General features: G+C 37.8%; 1 protein-coding gene across 1 annotated transcript in view; it reads right to left on the bottom strand.

The window, feature by feature from the left end:
• The window catches only part of LOC124802888 (UNC93-like protein MFSD11), a 229,601-nt gene that overhangs the window by 21,586 nt on the left and 187,703 nt on the right, over window positions 1–20,312 (bottom strand). Inside the window, 2 exon segments of the mRNA XM_047263938.1 lie at window positions 3,211–3,379; window positions 7,301–7,426. Coding sequence (XP_047119894.1) covers window positions 3,211–3,379; window positions 7,301–7,426 — 295 coding nt within the window.

Below are 20,312 nucleotides of genomic sequence, written 5' to 3'. Positions count from 1 at the left end.
AAGGGAAGGGTGCAAAATGGAAAGGCACAAGGGTGAAGCATACACTGCACTTCTGGAGAATTTTGAAAATTGGTGTCAGGTCAAACCCAACAATGAGGAATACGTGTTTATTTAATGAAAAGTTGTAGTAAATGCTGGAACTGGAAATTCTAGTCCCAATCATAAACTAAGTCCAAGGAAGATCTGCACCAAGACAACCATCCGATGAAGAGGCAAAGGGGAAGGGGTAGTGGATGTATAAATTGCAGCACAGGAAGGAAGGAATGCCGCAAAGGCTGCGGCCATGTGGCAGCCAACCATGTATTCACAAAGGAGTTCTGAGCTCCCTGCAGGAGGGAGTCTTCCTTTAGGTTGATACTTCAATACCACTACACTCAGCACTACATCCCAACAACAATTATTTGCACTCATCTGCTTAACTTCATCATTTATTTTTGCTTCTTCTTCTTTCAGGTTGATATTTCAATCCCACTACACTCAGCATTATGTACCAATGCCTATTATTTGTATACATCTACTTACTCAACTTTATCACTCTGATTGCATATTACGATAGCATTTTCACTTGTTATTGTCAGCATATTTAATGATGTTAACTGCAAGCCGTGGTGGCAGCCAATGAAGGCTATGTTCACCATGATTTTTGAAGACTGTCTTGATGAAATATAATTACACAACAATTTGAAAATTGTCAAGAAGCTAAAAATCTAGCATAGTCACTCATATCATAGTGGGTAACGGAACCACTAAATAACTAATACAACAGAAATATAAAAGTTCATACAGACTGTTTTTATGAAGCTCTATTAACATCATAGTAAAATGCTAAAGATCAACATGACAATGCTAATTTAACCAGGTACAGTTAATAAAAACATACTAACATAGTTTCTTACATAACATATGGTGTATCTGCAATATTTTATCAAGGCGATCCTCAATTTTATTTTTATTTTTATTATGATGTAAAAATTCTGTGTAGGGCAGTTGTATGAACTTATTAGTGATCTTTGCCATATGATTTGGTGAATCACTTCACCACTAAAATATACTGACCAGCCACAACATTATGACCCCATATCTAACAGCCAGTATGTCCACCTTTGGCACAGATAACAGTGGCGACATGTTGTGACACGGAATGAATGAGGACTTGGTACGTCAATGGAGGGAGCTGGCACCATATCTGCACACACAAGTCACCTAATTCCTATAAATTATGGGGAGGGGGCGATGAGCTCTGAAGCCACATTCAATCACATCTCAAATATGTTCTAATGGGTTCAGACCTGGCGAGTTGGGGGGCCAGCCCATCAATTGGCTTCGCCACTGTGTTCCTTGAACCACTCCATCACACTCCTAGCCTTGTGACATGATGCATTTGTTGAAAAATGCCACTGTTATCAGGAAACATGATTCTCATGAAGGAGTGTATGTAGTCTGCAACTAGTGTACGATACTCCTTGGCTGTCACAGTGCCTTACTCAAGCTCCACTGGACCCTTGGATGCCCACGTGAATGTTCCTCAGAGCATAATGGAGCCGCTGCCAGCTTTTCTCCATCCTGCAGTACAGTTGTCAAGGAGCTGCTCCCCTGGAACATGACTGATTTGTAACCCCCCATTGGCATGATGAAGAAGGTATTGGGATTCATCAGACCACGCAACACTCTGTCACTGTGCCAACATCCCGTGTCGATGGTCATGTGCAAATTTCAGTCTTAGTTGCTGGTGTCATGGTGTTAAATTGGTACATGCATTGGTCATCGGCTGTGGAAGCCTGTCGTTAGGAGTATCCGGTGAACTGTGTGATCAGACACCCTTGTACTCTGCCCAGCATTAAACTCTGATGTTAGTTCCACTGCAGTTCACTGCCTATCCTGTTTTACCAGTCTGGCCAGCCTATGATCTCTGATATCTGTAATGAGGGTGGCCACTCAATCCCACATCTGGACTGGGTTGCACCTTGGTTTTGCCGCATGTTGAAGACACTCACCACAGTACGCCTCAAAAACCTGACAAGTTTTGCAGATTCCAAAATGCTTCTGCCATGCCTCTGCCCCATCACAATCTGCCCTCGGTCAAATTCAGATAGTCTGCGTGTCTTCCTCATTCTACACACGGATAGCACACTCACTGATAGTACACGCAACATGTGTGAGTCTGACTAGCAGCCATTCCTCACTTGGTGATGCTGCTATCACCTGGACAAGTTCATATCAATAGAAAAAAACATTTTAAACTAGCATATTGGAAAGAATGAAGGTTGGTTGGTTGGTCTGCAATATAGAAGGTGTTGCATATACTATATGATGCAAACTGAGGCTACTGTACTTCTTGTAAACAATTAACTTCAGTTTCTTTCCTTTCTGTCTGCCTGTCTGTCTGTTGTTGTTGTTGTTGTTGTGGCCTTCAGTCCAAATACTGGTATGATGCAGCTTTCCACACTACTCTATCCAGTTCAAGTCTCTTCATCTCCGAATAATTACTGCAACTACATCCTTTTGAAATTGCTTACTGTATTCATCTCTTGGCCTTCCTCTGTGATATTTACCCCACACACTTCCCTCCAGTATTAAATTGGTGGTCCCTTGACACACCAGAATGTGTCCTATCAACCGATCCCTTCTTCTAGACAGGTTGTGCCACAAATTTCTCTTCTCCCGAGTTCTATTTAGTACCTCCTCATTAGTTATGTCATCTGCCCATCAAATCTTGAGCATTCTTCTGTAGCACCACATTCTGCCTTTACACCAGCAAAGTCATTTGGTGACAATTACAGCTGCAAGTTTGTTGAATTACAGCTCACTCAGATCTTATGTTGACTATAATGGATCATTGCACTGGATAACAAATTGTTTTACTTATTGTTTTATATCAATTGTTTTATATCAATCAATTCTGTTTCTGTAACGTCCTATTTTAGAACAGAAAAAGACTATTTATATCTGGAATTTGGATATGCAAGAATAATAAAAAAACCAATGGGATATTAACAGATTGTTCTGTTCCTATTATTTCTTACCTGAAATTTTGCTGTGGTAGTTATTACAAGTGCTATGCACAAGTACAATGGAATATCGTTCAGTAATGCCCACTTATTTGCAAGAGTATTATGAAGTGACCGTGAAAGAGTATGCAGTGCCATACAATAAGAAAGCAGAAGGAAAGAAATAATTTTCTAATTATTACATGATGAAGAAAATGTTTACCTGCTTGAAATGTAAGCTTCGTCATTAGTATCTTGAAATGGTGCTGAATTAGGCAGATTGAGGAATATGAGAAAAAATGAGAGGAGATGTATTACAAAGCCCATTATTACAATTGGGTCTCTGCCCCATCGTATTGTTTTATGTCCTAAAATTCCAAACAACAATCCACCTGCAAAAAGGTAACAACAGCAGTAAATTAAAATAATGGCAAGCATTACTAGTGAAAGCATATACAACAGTATTGAGCAACAATGTATTAAATTTATATTCTTTGAACATGCTTTGGTTTCTGTCAGTCCCATGTTACTTTATACTATTTTATTAATATTACAAACAATTCTCTTGCAGAACAATGATGACCATTTTGTGAATTCTGGAGTTCTATTCTTCAAAGTATAGCTTATAAACTGAATTTTGTTATTAAAAATATTTAAGCATATGAAATAATTTAAAATTATATGATGCTGTTATCTCATTCATACATCAAGCAAAATAAGTAGATTTCAAAATCTTTCACTGAACAGAAATTCTTTTTCACAACATTCATGTGAGTCAATTCATTCCATGACCTGTACTTCTGTTTAATGCATAACAGGACATACACAACATTTGCCTCATTGAAACAGCCATCAATATATGAAATGAGTTGTCACATCAGTTTGAGAAGTAAACTTTTTGCATCTGCCAACTAAATAAATAGCTTCATTTGTTTACAAACTGAACTGTCCCATTGGGGCCTGAAACTTCTTATGAGTACTCAAAACTGCATTGTCCAATTAGTTTTTAAGTATAGTAAGTTTTTTCTCTTAAGCATAGTTGACTGACTGGGCCACAAATGTTGTAAATTATACCTTAACTGGAATAACAAAGTAGCTGACAAGAACTATTTACAGAACAGCTACCATGGCAACAATCACCCACAGAATGAGCTAGGCCATGCACTCTGTTCTCTTCATCAGTGTCACATGGTTACCAATACATAGTGAACAATTGCAACACGTAATGTAACTGTTATAATTAATTTTTTGCTCACTTTGTCTGTGTGTGCAGCATGTATACTTCTTGCAAGAGAATGTTAAAGCTGACAGTGAAAGTGGACAGGAAAGCAGTAAGGCTAGCATGGCCCTGCAAAGAGAATTCAGTAAAAAAAAAATAGTGAATGTCTCCACGGACAACATTGCTTCCCTCCTTGTTCACCTAGACTGAAGTGACAGTCACTTTCTGATCCAAATAAATCTTATAGTTCATGATACCATCTGGTGTTCTGGTGTTCCTTCTGTTCCATCTGTAATATTCATCCACTGTGTTTGCAGCCTTCCCATCTGCCAACCTTGTTGCTTTCATCCTTTATGAATGCCCAAACCACTTAGTTCAAAATTATCTGACTTGCTCTATTAGTTTTCTTAATTTGTCCAGTTTTGTTTTCTGTACTGCAGAACTCAAGAGCTACTCTCTGACACCTGTAGTTGTAATGAGTTGCTCTTTATAGCTTTTCTTAGCCTTGATTTGATGTAGGTGTTGTTCATAACTGATTTTCATTTTCTTGGCATTTTGGGATCCCACGAAAGTAGACTAACATGTTGATGGAAATATGAGATCTTCTGAACACTATTTATAACTTCCTTCACGACCAGACTGTCTTGAGATATTACACTACCAAGGTAGGCAGGATTTTCCACCTTTCCCGGGGAGCAATAACCTAACTTTATGTTTGCTGGTTACTCTTTACTATTCACTGCCAATACTACTGTTTGGCTTCACTTAGTTTTAGACCTTATTTCTGAAATTTATCAATCCACTTGTCCAGCTCAACTGTATTTCCAGCACTTTTTCTTCCTGGGTCACAAAATCATACACAAAATCCAAAGGATTTAGTTATGCATTGTATTTCTTGATGTTCATTATGTCATTCATGATAATGATGAAGAGAAATGGCAATAAGGCATTACCTTTATGAATGTCACTTAGTCTGAAACTGGGGTGAATGACTTTTGCCAAATTGCAATTGCTAGTACTGTGCTCATAAACATTTAATCTTCCCCACTAAACCTGCAAGCAACTTTTATTTATTTTTTACAACATAATGTACTTTCTCAATATCAAGGACCACAAGGGGCCAATCATTCACTTTTCTCTTGGTATTTCTCCATTAACGTAAGGACACCGGATATTATATCTGCTATTGACTTTTTGTGGCCCAGATCCATACTGTTACTCTTCTAACTGTGGTTCCAATATTGTTTTTAATATCTGCTCCAGGAGCTTCTCAAGAATCTTCAGACTATGTGAAAGAAATGCAGTTCCTCGAAAGGTAGAAAACTTTTGATGATTACCTTTCCTGAACAGAGATGTAACAACACCTTTGCTCCAATCTTTCAGCATTGTGTTGTCCTTCCATGCTGCACTGAGTATTCTATACAGCCACTGTATACCTTGGGCCACTTCTGCTTTAGTCTTTTTCACATTAATTCCTGGTGATTTCCTATTCAGTATAATCTTAAGTGCTGCTTCAGTCTATGCCCACATGATTGCAGGTTTTCTATAATTGGCTGGTATCTGTCTAGATGATCAAAATAGTTCTTCATGACTAGATTTTGATTGACATCCTACATCACCTTTATGCTAACCAAAGACTTTAGTTCATTATTCACTACTCTGAACAGCTATCCTATATTATTTTTGCTGTGTTCCTCCAGCTTTTGGGTATATTTCATGAATACTACGCAGTTGTGCTACTTAAAGTCAGTGGTCACTGTTAAGGTTCTCACTAGGTATCGCCTTGACATCAGTCACAAGTCTACTGCTTCATCAGCAATGATGTTATCAGTGATAGATTGGAATGGTCCTACCCTTAAACCAAGTGTTTTGCACAACTAACCCACTCCTCATTCAGGAGCATAGGAGATGATGATCTGCATTTCTTTGAGCATAGCTATGTGGTCCAACACTTTTTTAAATGCTGTTCTACCTGACTTAAGCTGCACATTTAGGTCTCTCTCTCTCTCTCTCTCTCTCTCTCTCTCTCTCTCTCCATTCAGAGGCTGTCTCTTCAGGGTCTACCTGGAAACATATCTCTGGTGTATCCAGACTTGGGTGCATTTAAGTGCATCAAAGTTAACTTCTCCTACGCCACACGAATTGTTGCCTTCTCAATCCTCTTGTTGGCATACTGAATATCTGTTGGCCTTTGTAATCCTACACTAATATCAGAACAACACCATTTCTCATCTCTTTCTTGTTCCTATGTCAGTTGAATGGTTAGATCTTTCTCAACTATCTCTTTTTCTGCTTAATTTCACTAAATCTGAGGACTGGTATCTTTCTATTCTTCTCGAAACCCACCGATTTTCATTTTTCTCAGTCAATGTTATTATATTTATTGTCTCTGTTTGTGTCTGTAATCTTCTTTGAAATTTTTGCACCATTTCAAGTCCTGGATTATCACTAAGCTGTGTGCCATCTTGCTTGGCACATGTCTGTGGGTACTACTTAGTCCAAGAATTGGATATTCCAAGGTCCATTTCACATTTGGAAGCAACCAATTCAATCCTCCCTCTATCTGGCTTCTTAGGCCTAAGACTACAGTGGATTTTCTGTCACAGTTGGTCTGCTTTAGCCTTTAACAGTCCTCTGCACCATGTGGATGGCAGCAGGTTTTTAATTGAAAATGTGTCATTTACAAAACCTTCAACAGTTCTCCTACAGGAGAATTCCTCTATCTGAAGCAGTTGATCCTCCCTTAGTTCAAAAAGTAAGGTAATGGCTGCCTCACCTTCAGCCAGACAGTCGCAGGCACTACTGCCTAATGTCACATACAATAGCAGGATGATCCTGACCTGATATATCTTAGTAATTATGTAAAATTATTTGATTTTTGTGTGTGAAACTATAAAATTTAATGATTTACATTTAGCAGAGAAAAACTTGAAACAAACATATTATACACATTGCAGCAGAATTTTATTTGCATGTTTGTTATCTACATCTACAACAGATGGTTGGGCAAAAAATCAATCAATTAATAGTGATGATATACTTGCAAATAAAATTTTGGATGATAATATGCTGTGAACAGATTAACCAGTCTCACCTGTGACTTCACCAACACCAATAAATATTCCAGACAACCCCACAAGCTGCTTTGCATTTGGCCCAATCTGAAGAGTGAATCCTACACTTGGCCCATATACTCCACTGAAGAACGAAAGTTCAATTCCTGTAGAAATAAAAAATATATACAATTTGTTTGCACTAGTGCAAGGCTTAGACAACTATAACTTCTCAGCTGTGAAATGAAAATGAAAGCAAAGCAACTAGGACATTTGACACTAAATACACAGAGTGAATCATGAAGAGATGCAAATATTTTAATATGTTATTCTACAAGTAAAACTAAAGAAAACAGTTCACATAAACAAAGGTCTGCAAATGATTGGTTATGGAGTTACGCGTAATGAAAGATTTTGCCAGAAATTTAGCAGCTTTGCTACTATGAAGCCATCGCAAAACTGTACAAGATTAAAGTAAAGAATGACTTCCATTTATTTTGTTGTTATTGATCTGGTGAATCTAATGAAACATGTCCCAGATGTGTATCTGCAGTAGTTTTCCAGAACATCCATAGAAGCAAAGATGTAATTTCATAAAATTTTTAATTTATTAACTACCACACAACTGCACACAAAGTTTTCAACAGAAGCTGTAGAGAATTTAATTTTGGAAAAATGATGGTAATAGCATTAACTGAAACTGCATGAATGTGGCAGATAATCTGCTTTTATTGATACCATAGCACACGTGAATTCATGTTAAACCAGAAAAAAACAAAGCTCAGTGTTGTACAGTGTACATACAACTTCACAATACATGTTCAAAAATGTCTCCATCGAGTTCAATGCATTTAGCTGCACATGTATGAACAAATTTTGTTGCTCATTCCCATTTCACAGGGTTGTTCTTAATTTCATATTTGCTTCTCTGGATGTTCTGGATAGCTACTGCAGATACATGTCTGGGAAATGTTTTATTAGATTCACCAGACTGATAACCACAAAATAAATGAAAATTGTGATTTACTTTAACCTTGTACAGTTTTGCCATGGCTTCATATTAGCAAAGTTGCTAAATATCAGGCAAAATCTTTTATTAGCCATAACTCCGTAACCAAACGTTAGTGGACCTATGTTTATATGAACTTTTTTCTTTAGTTTTACTTGTAGAATAACATATATTTGCATATCATCTTGAATCACCCTGTATACTTTAATATATGTACTAGTAATAGCAGTGTCCCACAAAAAACTGGTATTGCATTTAATATATAAGTATAATATATGATGACAGATCACTAATCTCATAAAATGGAAGAGGAGCTCTATCTTCAACACCCCCTTCTGTTCAGTGATTATTGATCTGTCAGCATTTTCCAGTCTTGATTTTTCCATCATGATATTCTAGTTAGTTAATTAATTAAACAGAAATTTTATAGATCAGAACTGTAAAGGGAATAAAATGTTCTCAGTTTTCAAGCCGCGTCAATTCGAATAAAATCCTCGAGCTTTCAATGACCATCTCCGCCATCGTCATCAGGAGTTCACTGACTGCCGGGGCTGCTACGGTTTCTCGCTTATATAGGCATGATGACTTCATCAGTAGCCAATCAGATAGACCCAATGTGGTGTACGTGCGTGAGTCGACCCGGACAGCTAGGGGAGCTATCGCCCATGGCAGCACCGGTGACATCAGGTGGCGCCTGCCCTTGGCGCACGCATCACATTGGGTCTATCTGATTGGCTGCTAATGATGTCATCATGCCTATATAAGTGAGAAACTGTAGCAGCCCCAGCAGTCAGTGAATTCCTGACGAGGATGGCAGAGATGCTCATCGAAAGCTCGAGGATTTTTATTTGAATTGACGCGGCTTGAAAACTGAGGACATTTTATTCATGTATGCCATCACAAAAGACTACGAGGACACAGAACTGTAAAAACTTTAATGGTCTGCAACATATACATTTTGGAAATGATACTGGGAAATTGTATGTGGTTGCATGCTAGTCCTTTACTACTTCTGTCCCAAAGTCAGTTTATGTGGAAAACATCACTCATGTGCAAAACTTTCAGTCTTTCAGCATAAAGATTCAGTCTTGCCACATTTAAAAAAATATTTCAGCATTCTACTACATTTTACAGATAAAGATATAAAAATTTGCAAGTGTTATTATTTTAAAATATTATGTAAGAAAATTACTGATACGCTCATACAATTACCTCTTTGCCATGTCATTGTCATTAATCCATACAAAGTTATTGCTAATTTTACATGATAAATTTGAATGAGGTCGTGTCAAGGTAAAAAGCAAGGCTGTCATCACAATGAACATTAGTTTGGATGTCGTAGTGCTTTCTGCTGTGAGTAGTTCAAATCGTTGTACAATATCCTCATGCCTTATACAGCCGTCTAGTAAGGAAGTTACAGCATTCATTCATCTACATTTACATGGATACTCTGCAATCACTCTTAAGTGCCTGGCAGAGGGTTCACGGAACCACCTTCACAATATTTCTCTATTATTTCAATCTCTAACAGCATGTGGAAAAAACAAATACCCATATTTTCTGTGTGAGCTCTGATTTCCCTTATTTTATTATGATGATTGTTCCTCCTTACTTAGGTTGGCATCAACAAATTATTTTCTCATTCAGAGGAGAAAGTTGGTGATTGAAATTTCGTGAGAAGATTCTACTGCAATGAAAAACGCCTTTGTTTTAATGATGTCCACCCCAAATCCTATATCACATCAGTGACACCGTCTCCCTTATTTCTCGATAATACAAAATGTGCTGTTCTTCTTTGAACTTTCTGGATGTACTCCATTAACCTTGTCTGCTAACGATCCCACACCATGCAGCTGTACTTCAAAAGAGGACAGACAAGTTTACTGTACACAGTTGCTTTAATAGATCTGTTTCGTCTTCTAAGTGTTCTGCCTGTAAAATGCAATCTGCAGTTAGCCTTCCCCACAATATTTTTTGCGTGTTTTTTTCCAATTTAAATTGGTCATAGGTGTAATTCCTAGGTATTTAGTGGAATTTACTGCCTTTAGATGTGACTGATTTATTATGTAACTGAAGTTTAATGGATTCTTTTTAGTACTCATGTGAATGCCCTCACCCTTTTCATTATTTAGGGTCAACTGCCAATTTTTGCACCATACAGATATCTTTTCTAACTCATTTTGCAATTTCGTTTTATATTCTGATGACTTTCCTAGCTGATAAATGACAGCATCATCTGAAAAATGAACTGAATTGGCTGCTAAGATTGTCTCCTAAATTGTTTATACAGATAAGGAGCAGCAGAGGGCCTGTAACAGAAATCACTTCTGGTTTACTCAATGACTTTATATCAATTACTACAAACTGTTCTGTAAATCCCTTTAAGGAAGAGGATATTCCGAGAAATGAGTCAAGAAAGCAAGCAAACAATTGAAACTTAATCTGTGTACTTTACTGACAATAAGCTATCATCAAACTTATTAATGCTATGAATGATTATGCTAGCTGAATTTAATAATGTAAATCAGAAAGAAAGGAGCTACTTTAGACACAGAGCATCACACTAACAAAAACGGAGGCCTCTGAATAATATGTGCATATTTAAGCAAATGGGTCACTACATGGCTTTCCATAAACATAAAGTGAGCTAAAGTATTCTCAAAAATCTATTTGAGAGGATCTTTCTGGAGTCTGATACTGAATGGAGTCTGAGGAAGACAGAAAAATAATGATGTAGCCATGTACTGCCACGTGCGAAGCACGTCTTTGTTCTTGTAAAGAGAAGATCCAGCATCGGTGGCCACAAAGAGGGTCATGTGCATATGAATTGTGTGTGTGTGTGTGTGTGTGTGTGTGTGTGTGTGTGTTGTCTATTTTAGAAGGAGATCTTTTGGTCAAAATCTCACATCTTTGTCAGTCTTTTTATTGTGCCTGACTGCGACTCAAAATATCCACTATATGGCGAGTAGCAATCTATCCTTTTTATAATATTGACAAAAATCATAAAATAGTATAAAAAGAATGTTCTAAAAACATTGTTTACTATACTGGGTGTATCTCTTAAAAACACTCAATTTATTATGGTATTTTAGCAGCTATTTGTAATATATACTGCACTATGTGGATGGAGTTACCCCAAACAAATGCTGCCCATAATGCATTTCATGTGGTGCTAATTGTCAAATGAAAACATTGCCTTGTTTCTCACAAGTTAATTTTTTTTTTTTTTAATGTGAATTTTTCATGCTCGTCTTATAGAACAGACCCCAGTTAGTTTCAGCCAATACTCAATTTAACAATATGTTTTAACATAGATGGCAAAAAATGAATAATAACCAGTACTCAAGCAGCAAATGATGATACAAACATTGCAATAAATAGTAAATCAAATACAAATTTAGAAAGGGCAGCTAATCAAATTTTTACTGACATTAATAAGTGGTTCATACCCAATTCACTGTCATTAAACTTTCAAAAGACCCTCTATATGCAGTTCAGAACTTCCAAGAGATTTCCTTCTGGTGTGTGTGTATACAATATGATGAAATGGAAATAGAAGAAGTTGAGAGTGTAAAATTCTTGGGATTACAACTTGATAATAAATTCAGTTGGGAGCAACATACTAATGAACTGCTAAAGCGCCTAAACAAGTCTGTTTTTGCAATGCGAATGATGTCAGACATATGAGATATAAAATTAAAAAACGCATATTTTGCTTATTTTCACTCCATTATGTCATATGGTACCATATTCTAGGGTAACGCCACAAACAGAGAAAAAATTTTTTAGAGTACATAAGTGTATAATAAGAGTAATGAGTAGTGTAAATCCAAGAACATCATGTCAAAACCTATTCAAAGAATTGGGCATATTAACCACAGCTTCTCAGTATATTTATTCCTTAATGAAGTTTGTTGTAAATAATACATCTCTTTTTCCAACTAACAGCTTAGTACACAGTATCAATACTAGGAATAAGAATGATACACATAAAGATTTAAAATCACTTACTCTTGCCCAGAAAGGAGTCCAGTATTCAGCAACACATATTTTCAACAAGTTACCAGCAACCATTAAGAGTTTAGTTTCAGACAAGGCACAATTTAAACATAATTTAAAAGAATTTTTGGTGGCCAACTCCTTCTATTCCATCCATGAGTTTCTCAACAAGTGCAGTAGACCATTTTAATGAAAATTTATTATACTTTAATTTTTGACAATACTTGGTTGTAACAGCCAAGTAACTACCTACTGTGTGAATGATGGATGTATGGAAAGCAGATTTAAGTCTTAAGTATGTAAATAGTGGAAGTTTAATTTTAAATCTTGTACATAATCTCTTAACTGAGGATCACTGAAATGAATAATTTACTTTAATTTCTGACAATACTTGGTTGTAATAGCCAAGAAACTAGCAAATGTCTGAATGATGGATTTAATAGTTGCAGATGGAAGTATCAAACCTGTAAATATTAGAAGTTTAAATTTAATTCATGTACGTAATTTTACTGTTTATTGACTGAGGATCATTAAAATTAATGAAACTCAAGTTTTTCTAATTACATTTTTGTAATGTGTTTATCTGACATGTTCCATACCCAGGAGGATTCCCTCTTTTATGGGTCTATGGAATGCATAATTAATCTAATCTAATCAACAGTGAAGTGCTGACAGCAGTGTAGACAGACAGTGGAAGATGTGGGAACAAATGTATGCAGTTATGAAATGTGCTAAAGTATATGTCAATTGAACTGGATGCTGCACTAGACTAATTTGGGAATACTGTATTAAAATACACTGGTTTTCTTTTTTTTGTAGGAGAAACATAACCAATTTTCTGTTGACATCGTCACAAGAAACACAGGAGCAGTACTTGTTTAAGGTGGGTATTACACATTGCAAAAACAGAACTGCAAATATCTGGGGAAATACCAAAGACAATGCACCTGATGACTCTTAGGAGAGAGACCTGATTTGTACAAATAATGTCTCTGAGTAAAATAATCATTTGCACCCTTGAAAGCCTCATACATATTGTTTAAACAGCCATCAACATTCCTGAACCTAAACAACATAGCCATACAGGAAGTCTAGTTCTAAATACTCTGGAACTTTTCCAGATAGCAAATTCCAGTGTTTCTGTAAAGGAAATGCCTAAGAGAGACATATATGTAACTAACAAAGTAATTATCCTGAATAGATAAAATTAGAAATGACATACACAATTAGTAAGAGTTTAAGCCTCAGAGATGTGGATCAAGTGAAGGTACATGTCAGCTAACTAGCTTTTACCAATTAATCTCTAATAGACATAACATGATTAGTTTCCGTAGCTATACAGTGCACACTATGTGCTTCCACAAACTAAAAGAAACTTAATAAAATTAGTAAAAAGACACTACTTGGAAAAAGTAAGTAATATTTGTTCATCTGTTACCACATTATGTGATCAGAGTATCTGGACACCTGGCTGAAAATGTCTTACAAGTTCATGGCACCCTCCTTTGGTAATGCTGGAATTCAATATGTTGTTGGCCCATCCTTAGCCTTGATGACAGCTTCCAAACTCACAGGCATACATTCAATAAGGTGCTGGAAGGTTTCTTGGGGAATGGCAGCACATTCTTCACGGAGTGCTGCACTGAGGAGAGGTATCGATGTCGGTTGGTGAGGCCTGGCATGAAGTCAGCGTTCCAAAGCATCCCAAAGGTGTTCTATAGGATTCAGGTCAGTACTCTGTGCAGGCCAGTCCATTACAGGGATGTTATTGACATGTAATCAATCCGCCACAGGCCGTGCATTAGAACAGGTGCCAGATCATGTTGAAAGATGCAGTCACCATCCTCAAATTGCTCTTCAACAGTGAGAAGCAAGAAGATGCTTAAAACATCAATGTAGGCCTATGCTGTGATAGTGCCATGCAAAACAACAAGGGGTGCAAGTCCCCTCCAGAAAAAAACATGACCACCGCCTCCGAATTTTACTGTTGGCACTACACACGCTGGCAGATGATGTTCACTGGGCATTTGGCATACCCACACCCTGCCATTGGACCGCCACATTGTGTATCGTGATTTGTCATTCCAGACAATGTTTTTCCACTGTTCAATCGTCCAGTGTTTACACTCCTTACACCATGCAAGGCATTGTTTGGCGTTTACCGGTGTGACTTTCTGGCTTATGAGCAGCCGCTTGACCATGAAATCCAAGTTTTTCTCACCTCCCACCTAAGTGTCATGGTACTTGCAGTGGATCCTGATGCAGTTTGGAATTCCTGTGTGATGGTCTGGGTAGATATCTGCCTATTACACATTACAACCCTCTTCAACTGTCGGCGGTCTCTGTCAGTCAACAGACGAGGTCAGCCTGTGCACTTTTGTGCTGTATGTGTCCCTTCACATTTCCACTTGACTAGCACTTCGGAAACAGTGGACCTATGGATGTTTAGGAGTGTGGAAACTTGTATACAGACGTATGATACAAGTGACACCCAATCACCTGACTACATTTGAAGTCTGCGAGTTCTGCAGAGTGCCCCATTCTGCTCTCTCATGATGTCTAATGACTACTGAGGTTGCTGATATGGAGTACCTGGCAGAAAGTGATAGCACAATGTTTTGGAGGTGTCTGGATACTTTTGATCACATAGTGTATTTGCCTTATGATCTGCATGGCTCTGATGGTTATCACAAAATAATCATTACCTATATGCTATAATAATGGTGAATATTGTAAGTTCAAATATTATTAACGTAAGTTTTTCATACATGAATATCAATAAATAAACAATTTGTAAAAATAAGTAGCTAATACGATGTACACTTTTTTTTATTCTACTAAGATTACCAGAGTCTTGCTTTACTTCTGCTAGCAGCTTGTCATAGGTTGCAGCATAACGGAATACATTGTTCGGACTCCATGACAAATTACAAAACTCTGTATAAAGATTGTGTGTCTTGTCCTTTGGTAACATAAATCACAGGAACCACTGGATTTTATATTAATTGCCAGCTATAAATATCATTTTGGGGGAAGTTAATTGGTAAAAATTTAGGGATTCCATGATCTATGAAAACACACATCTCCAAGACCTGTAGTTTACTTTACATAATATTCTTATTGCTAATCTTTCCTGAATATGTACTGTATTTACTTTAACTGTGATAACCTGTAAGATAATTTGCTTAGACAACATGGAAGGAAACTAAGGAAAGTAAGCTATCACTTTTGTCTTCAAGGTAAAACTCTGAACACAGGTACTTCATATATTGGATTAAAAATAAAATCAAGGCTGGCTGGTCCAATAATGTCACTGGAAATAACAAAGTTTAAAGAGAGTAAATGAAACTGCATGTGATATTTTATGGCAAGAAGCAGGAAAAAGGTAACAGAAATGGCTTGAGCGACCTCAGAACCATATTAGATTCAAAAATTAAATAAAAACTATAAAAAACTTTGAAATCATAGTGCACATACTAATAAAATTTACTGCAAACAAAAATGTATAAATGTGATGGAACATCAACTACAGAAATTATATATCGCATGCAGGAGGACATACAATGAAATTCCAGGATGGTTTTGACTGTCCTTTGTAACTGTTTTGCTGCCCCTCATTGTTGTTGTGGTCTTCAGTCCTGAGACTGGTTTGATGCAGCTCTCCATGCTAATCTATCCCGTGCAAGCTCCTTCATCTCCCAGTACCTACTGCAACCTACATCCTTCTGAATCTACTTAGTGTATTCATCTCTTGGTCTCCCTCTACGATTTTTACCCTCCACGCTGCCATCCAATGCTAAATTTGTGATCCCTTGATGCCTCAGAACATGTCCTACCAACCGATCCCTTCTTCTAGTCAAGTTGTGCCACAAACTTCTCTTGTCCCCAATCCTATTCAGTACCTCCTCATTAGTTATGTGATCTACCCACCTAATCTTCAACATTCTTCTGTAGCACCACATTTCGAAAGCTTCTATTCTCTTCTTGTCCAAACTATTTATTGTCCATGTTTCACTTCCATACATGGCTACACTCCATACAAATACTTTCAGAAATGACTTCCTGACACTTAAATCTATACTCGATGTTAACAAATTTCTCTTCTTCAGAAACGCTTTCCTCGCCATTGCCAGTCTGAATTTTATATCCTCTCTACTTCGACCATCATCAGTTATTTTGCTCCCCAAATAGCAAAACTCCTTTACTACTTTAAGTGTCTCATTTCCTAATCTAATTCCCTCAGCATCACCCGACTTAATTCGACTACATTCCATTATCCTCGTTTTGGTTTTGTTGATTTTCATCTTATATCCTCCTTTCAAGACACTGTCCATTCCGTTCAACTGCTCTTCCAAGTCTACAAATTCTAGAAATGTAGGTTTGCCTTTCCTTAATCTTTCTTCTAAGATAAGTCGTAAGGTCAGTATTGCCTCACGTGTTCCAACATTTCTACGGAATCCAAACTGATCTTCCCCGAGGTCGGCTTCCACCAGTTTTTCCATTCGTCTGTAAAGAATCAGCGTTAGTATTTTGCAGCTGTGACTTATTAAACTGATAGTTCGGTAATTTTCACATCTGTCAACACCTGCTTTCTTTGGGATTGGAATTATTATATTCTTCTTGAAGTCTGAGGGTATTTCGCCTGTCTCGTACATCTTGCTCACCAGATATTACTCTGAATTAATTACTCTGATTTAACTAATTATTCTTGATTGTTCCGCAATAATCTGTGTAATATTTTTTGTTTCTTTACAGGTAAGAGTGTGTGGTGTTCTGTTTGCACAATGTTGCAGTGCAAGCAGAGGACAAACATCAGATTAATGTGCAGATTGGGAAAATCTGCTTTAGAGACTTTTTTAGCCTTACAAAGTTTTTTTTGTGAATGCTGCTTTAACAAAAACCACCATCTTCTTTAATGAAAACAGCCATTTATGAATGATTTTTGACATTTCGAGATGGACAGGAATTGTTGGAAGATGAGCACCACAGTGGAAGGCCATGAACCTCCAGAAACAAAAAGAAGGTTGAGCAAGTGAAACAGTTAATCAGATCATACTGACAATTGACCACTGATGAGTTGGCACAAGAACTGCAGATCTGTCATGGATCCATTTCCACAATCCCGTCAGTTGATTTGAAAACGGAATATGTCAGCATAAAGTTTGTCCACTGGTGCTGATTGGATCAAATGGAACTCACTTGTAGACTGCAGCCATATTTTTGAAATAAGGACAGAGGACCTAACGTTTCTTAAGACAATCATTACTGGTTATGGGGACTTGGGTGTAAATGTACTATTGGGTTGGCAGAAGAGCTAACACCGTGTTACTAGAGGAGGCCGAAATGCATGCGGTTTAGCTCATGCAGGCTGGTGTGAGGAGGGAAGAACTATACTGACGTGAGGTCTGGAACATGACAAGGAATTAGAATTCAGAAAGCGGATGGAATTAGTGTGATACTTAACTTTAATCCATTAATGATGAATGTCGCTCTTGATGGTACATGATTCACAATATTGATATCAATAGTAACTGAAGATGGCGCCCTGCTAGGTCGTAGCAAATGACATAGCTGAAGGCTATGCTAAACTGTCGTCTCGGCAAGTGAGAGCGTATGTAGACAGTGAACCATCGCTAACAAAGTCAGCTGTAAAACTGGGGCGAGTGCGAGGGAGTCTCTCTAGACTAGACCTGCCGTGTGGCGGCACTCGGTCTGCAATCACTGATAGTGGCGACACGCGGGTCCGACGTATACTAACAGACCACGCCCGTATTAAAGGCTACCACCTAGCAAGTGTGATGTCTGGCGGTGACACCACACGTACAACCTGGAGCAAAAAAGGCAGTGATCAGAATGGCACACAACGTCCACTCCTTGACCAAATCACAATATTTCAAATCCAAAACAAAGTGAAACTCATTGCAATTTTCAGCAATGAAAGTGTGGTGCACCATGGATTTGTATCAGCTGGACACACAAACAATGTTCCCTCAACACATTGCTTGTTGTGGGGGACATGACTCACAGAAACAAACATTCTACTCTTCTGAAACTGGGTGCTGGACTGAGATTCGACCTCAGGACCTCTGCCTTTTGCAGGCAAGTGCAACTGACTGAGCTACCCAAGCATGACCCGCAACCCGTCCTCACAGCTTCAATTCTGCCAGTACCTCGCCTCCTACCTTCCAAACTTCACAGAAGCTCTTTTGTGAATCTTGCAGAACTAGCACTCCTGGAAGAATGGATACAGCAGAGACATGGCTTAGCTACAGCCTGAGGGATGTTTCCAGAATGAGATTTTCACTCTGCAGCAGGGTGTGCACTGATATGAAATTTCCTGGCAGCTTCTACTCCTCTAATCGCATCCCTACTCACCGGATTTAGCACCACTGAATTTCTGGATCTGCTCAAGATCAAAAAGGGACTCACAGATAATCATTTTGCCACAGTAGAAGGCTTCAAAACCAATGTGATGGCTGAACTTCAGAAGATACCACAAAAGGAATTTCATGGTTGTTTGTAGCAATGGCAGGAGTGGTGGAACAAATGTATGTGCACATGTAAGGGCCTGTTTTGAGAGTGATTAAGTAGTGAATGAGTACCTATATTGTGGCAATAAATAGCCACAATGAAATTCCGGGAACTTTTTGACTGCCCCGCTCCCCTCCCCTTCCCCAGTATATAATTGCTATGTCATTTTTGGGAGAAGTATTTCCGAACTACTTGAGAAAAGCGATGATAAAACCAATATGATAATGAGTGGTAACTGCAAACATGTATACCTATAGCTCTTTTATAAGCAATTTCAAGCTTATACTCACATACTCTTTACATCTCTAATTGAAAGAGATTTATTTATAAAAGCCACTTTGGCTTCTATAAAAAGAATGTACTGTAGAAATGATCTCAAATTTCATTTGGAGTATTAATTATTAGTAACAAACTCTAAAATAAATGGTTCATTACTTTCCATATGCTGGCCTCTATGACTGAGCAGTTCTAGGCGCCTCAGTCCAGAACCGCGTTGCTGCTGCGGTCACAGGTTCGAATCCTCCCTCGGGTGTGGATGTGTGTGATGTCCTTAGGTTAGTTAGGTTTGAGTGGTTCTAAATCTAGGGAACTGATGACCTCAGATGTTAAGTCCCATAGTGCTTAGAGCCATTTGAACCATTTGAATTTTCCATATTACATACTGATTATATTCTCAGCATCATTACTTGTGATAATATTGATAATCCCATTATTCAATGATAATCACACAGAAAATGATGCACTTTGTATTAATTTTTTCTGCATTAAGTTGTAAGTCTATCTTGTAACGAAGAACCTCCAATATTAGCAGCTTATTCAAACAACAGTAAAGAAAAAGCCAGAATAATAGCCAATATTGCATGTAGAAAACCACATAGCCCATCATGTAAGGTAGTCGATACATTACATTAACCAAGACTTCAAATATAATCCCGACATCATGACATGGCCCAAATGTGACAACTAAATAGCTTCCAGGAGCCAAAAAAAAAAAAAAAAAAAAAAACCACCTATGAAACAAAAATCAAAGCTATGTTGTCTTAATATTGAACCAAATGCTAGAGGAAAACTCCCCTGTAACCTCAAGAACATATTTAAAATACCTGTAATGAAACAAAACAACTTATTATAGCTAAGACAATTTTAATATTGTGCAAGCCTATGTAATATTATTTGTCTGCCTCCATAGTTGAGTAGGTAGCATAGATGGCTAACATGTGGAGGACCTGGGTTCGATTCCTAACACCGAAAATGGTTTTTCCTTGGCAGGCGGCCTGGTATAGGGTATACTCAGTCTTGTGATGCCAACTGAGGAGCTGCTGCAATGAAAAACAGTAGCACCAAGTTCTTGTAAGTTGACAAAAGAGCCAGGAGAGTGGTGTGCTGACCATAGGCCCCTCCATACAGCAGCCATGTAAGCTGAATGGCATAGGATGACATGGTAGCCAGTTAATGTCCCTTGGGCCTTGAGGGACTGGACAAGGAGCTCATAATAATGTTTACAACATGAGATA

This window comes from Schistocerca piceifrons, chromosome 6, assembly GCF_021461385.2.
Source record: "Schistocerca piceifrons isolate TAMUIC-IGC-003096 chromosome 6, iqSchPice1.1, whole genome shotgun sequence".
Taxonomy (NCBI): Eukaryota; Metazoa; Arthropoda; class Insecta; order Orthoptera; family Acrididae; genus Schistocerca; species Schistocerca piceifrons.
This window is presented reverse-complemented; position numbering and strand designations above follow the sequence as displayed.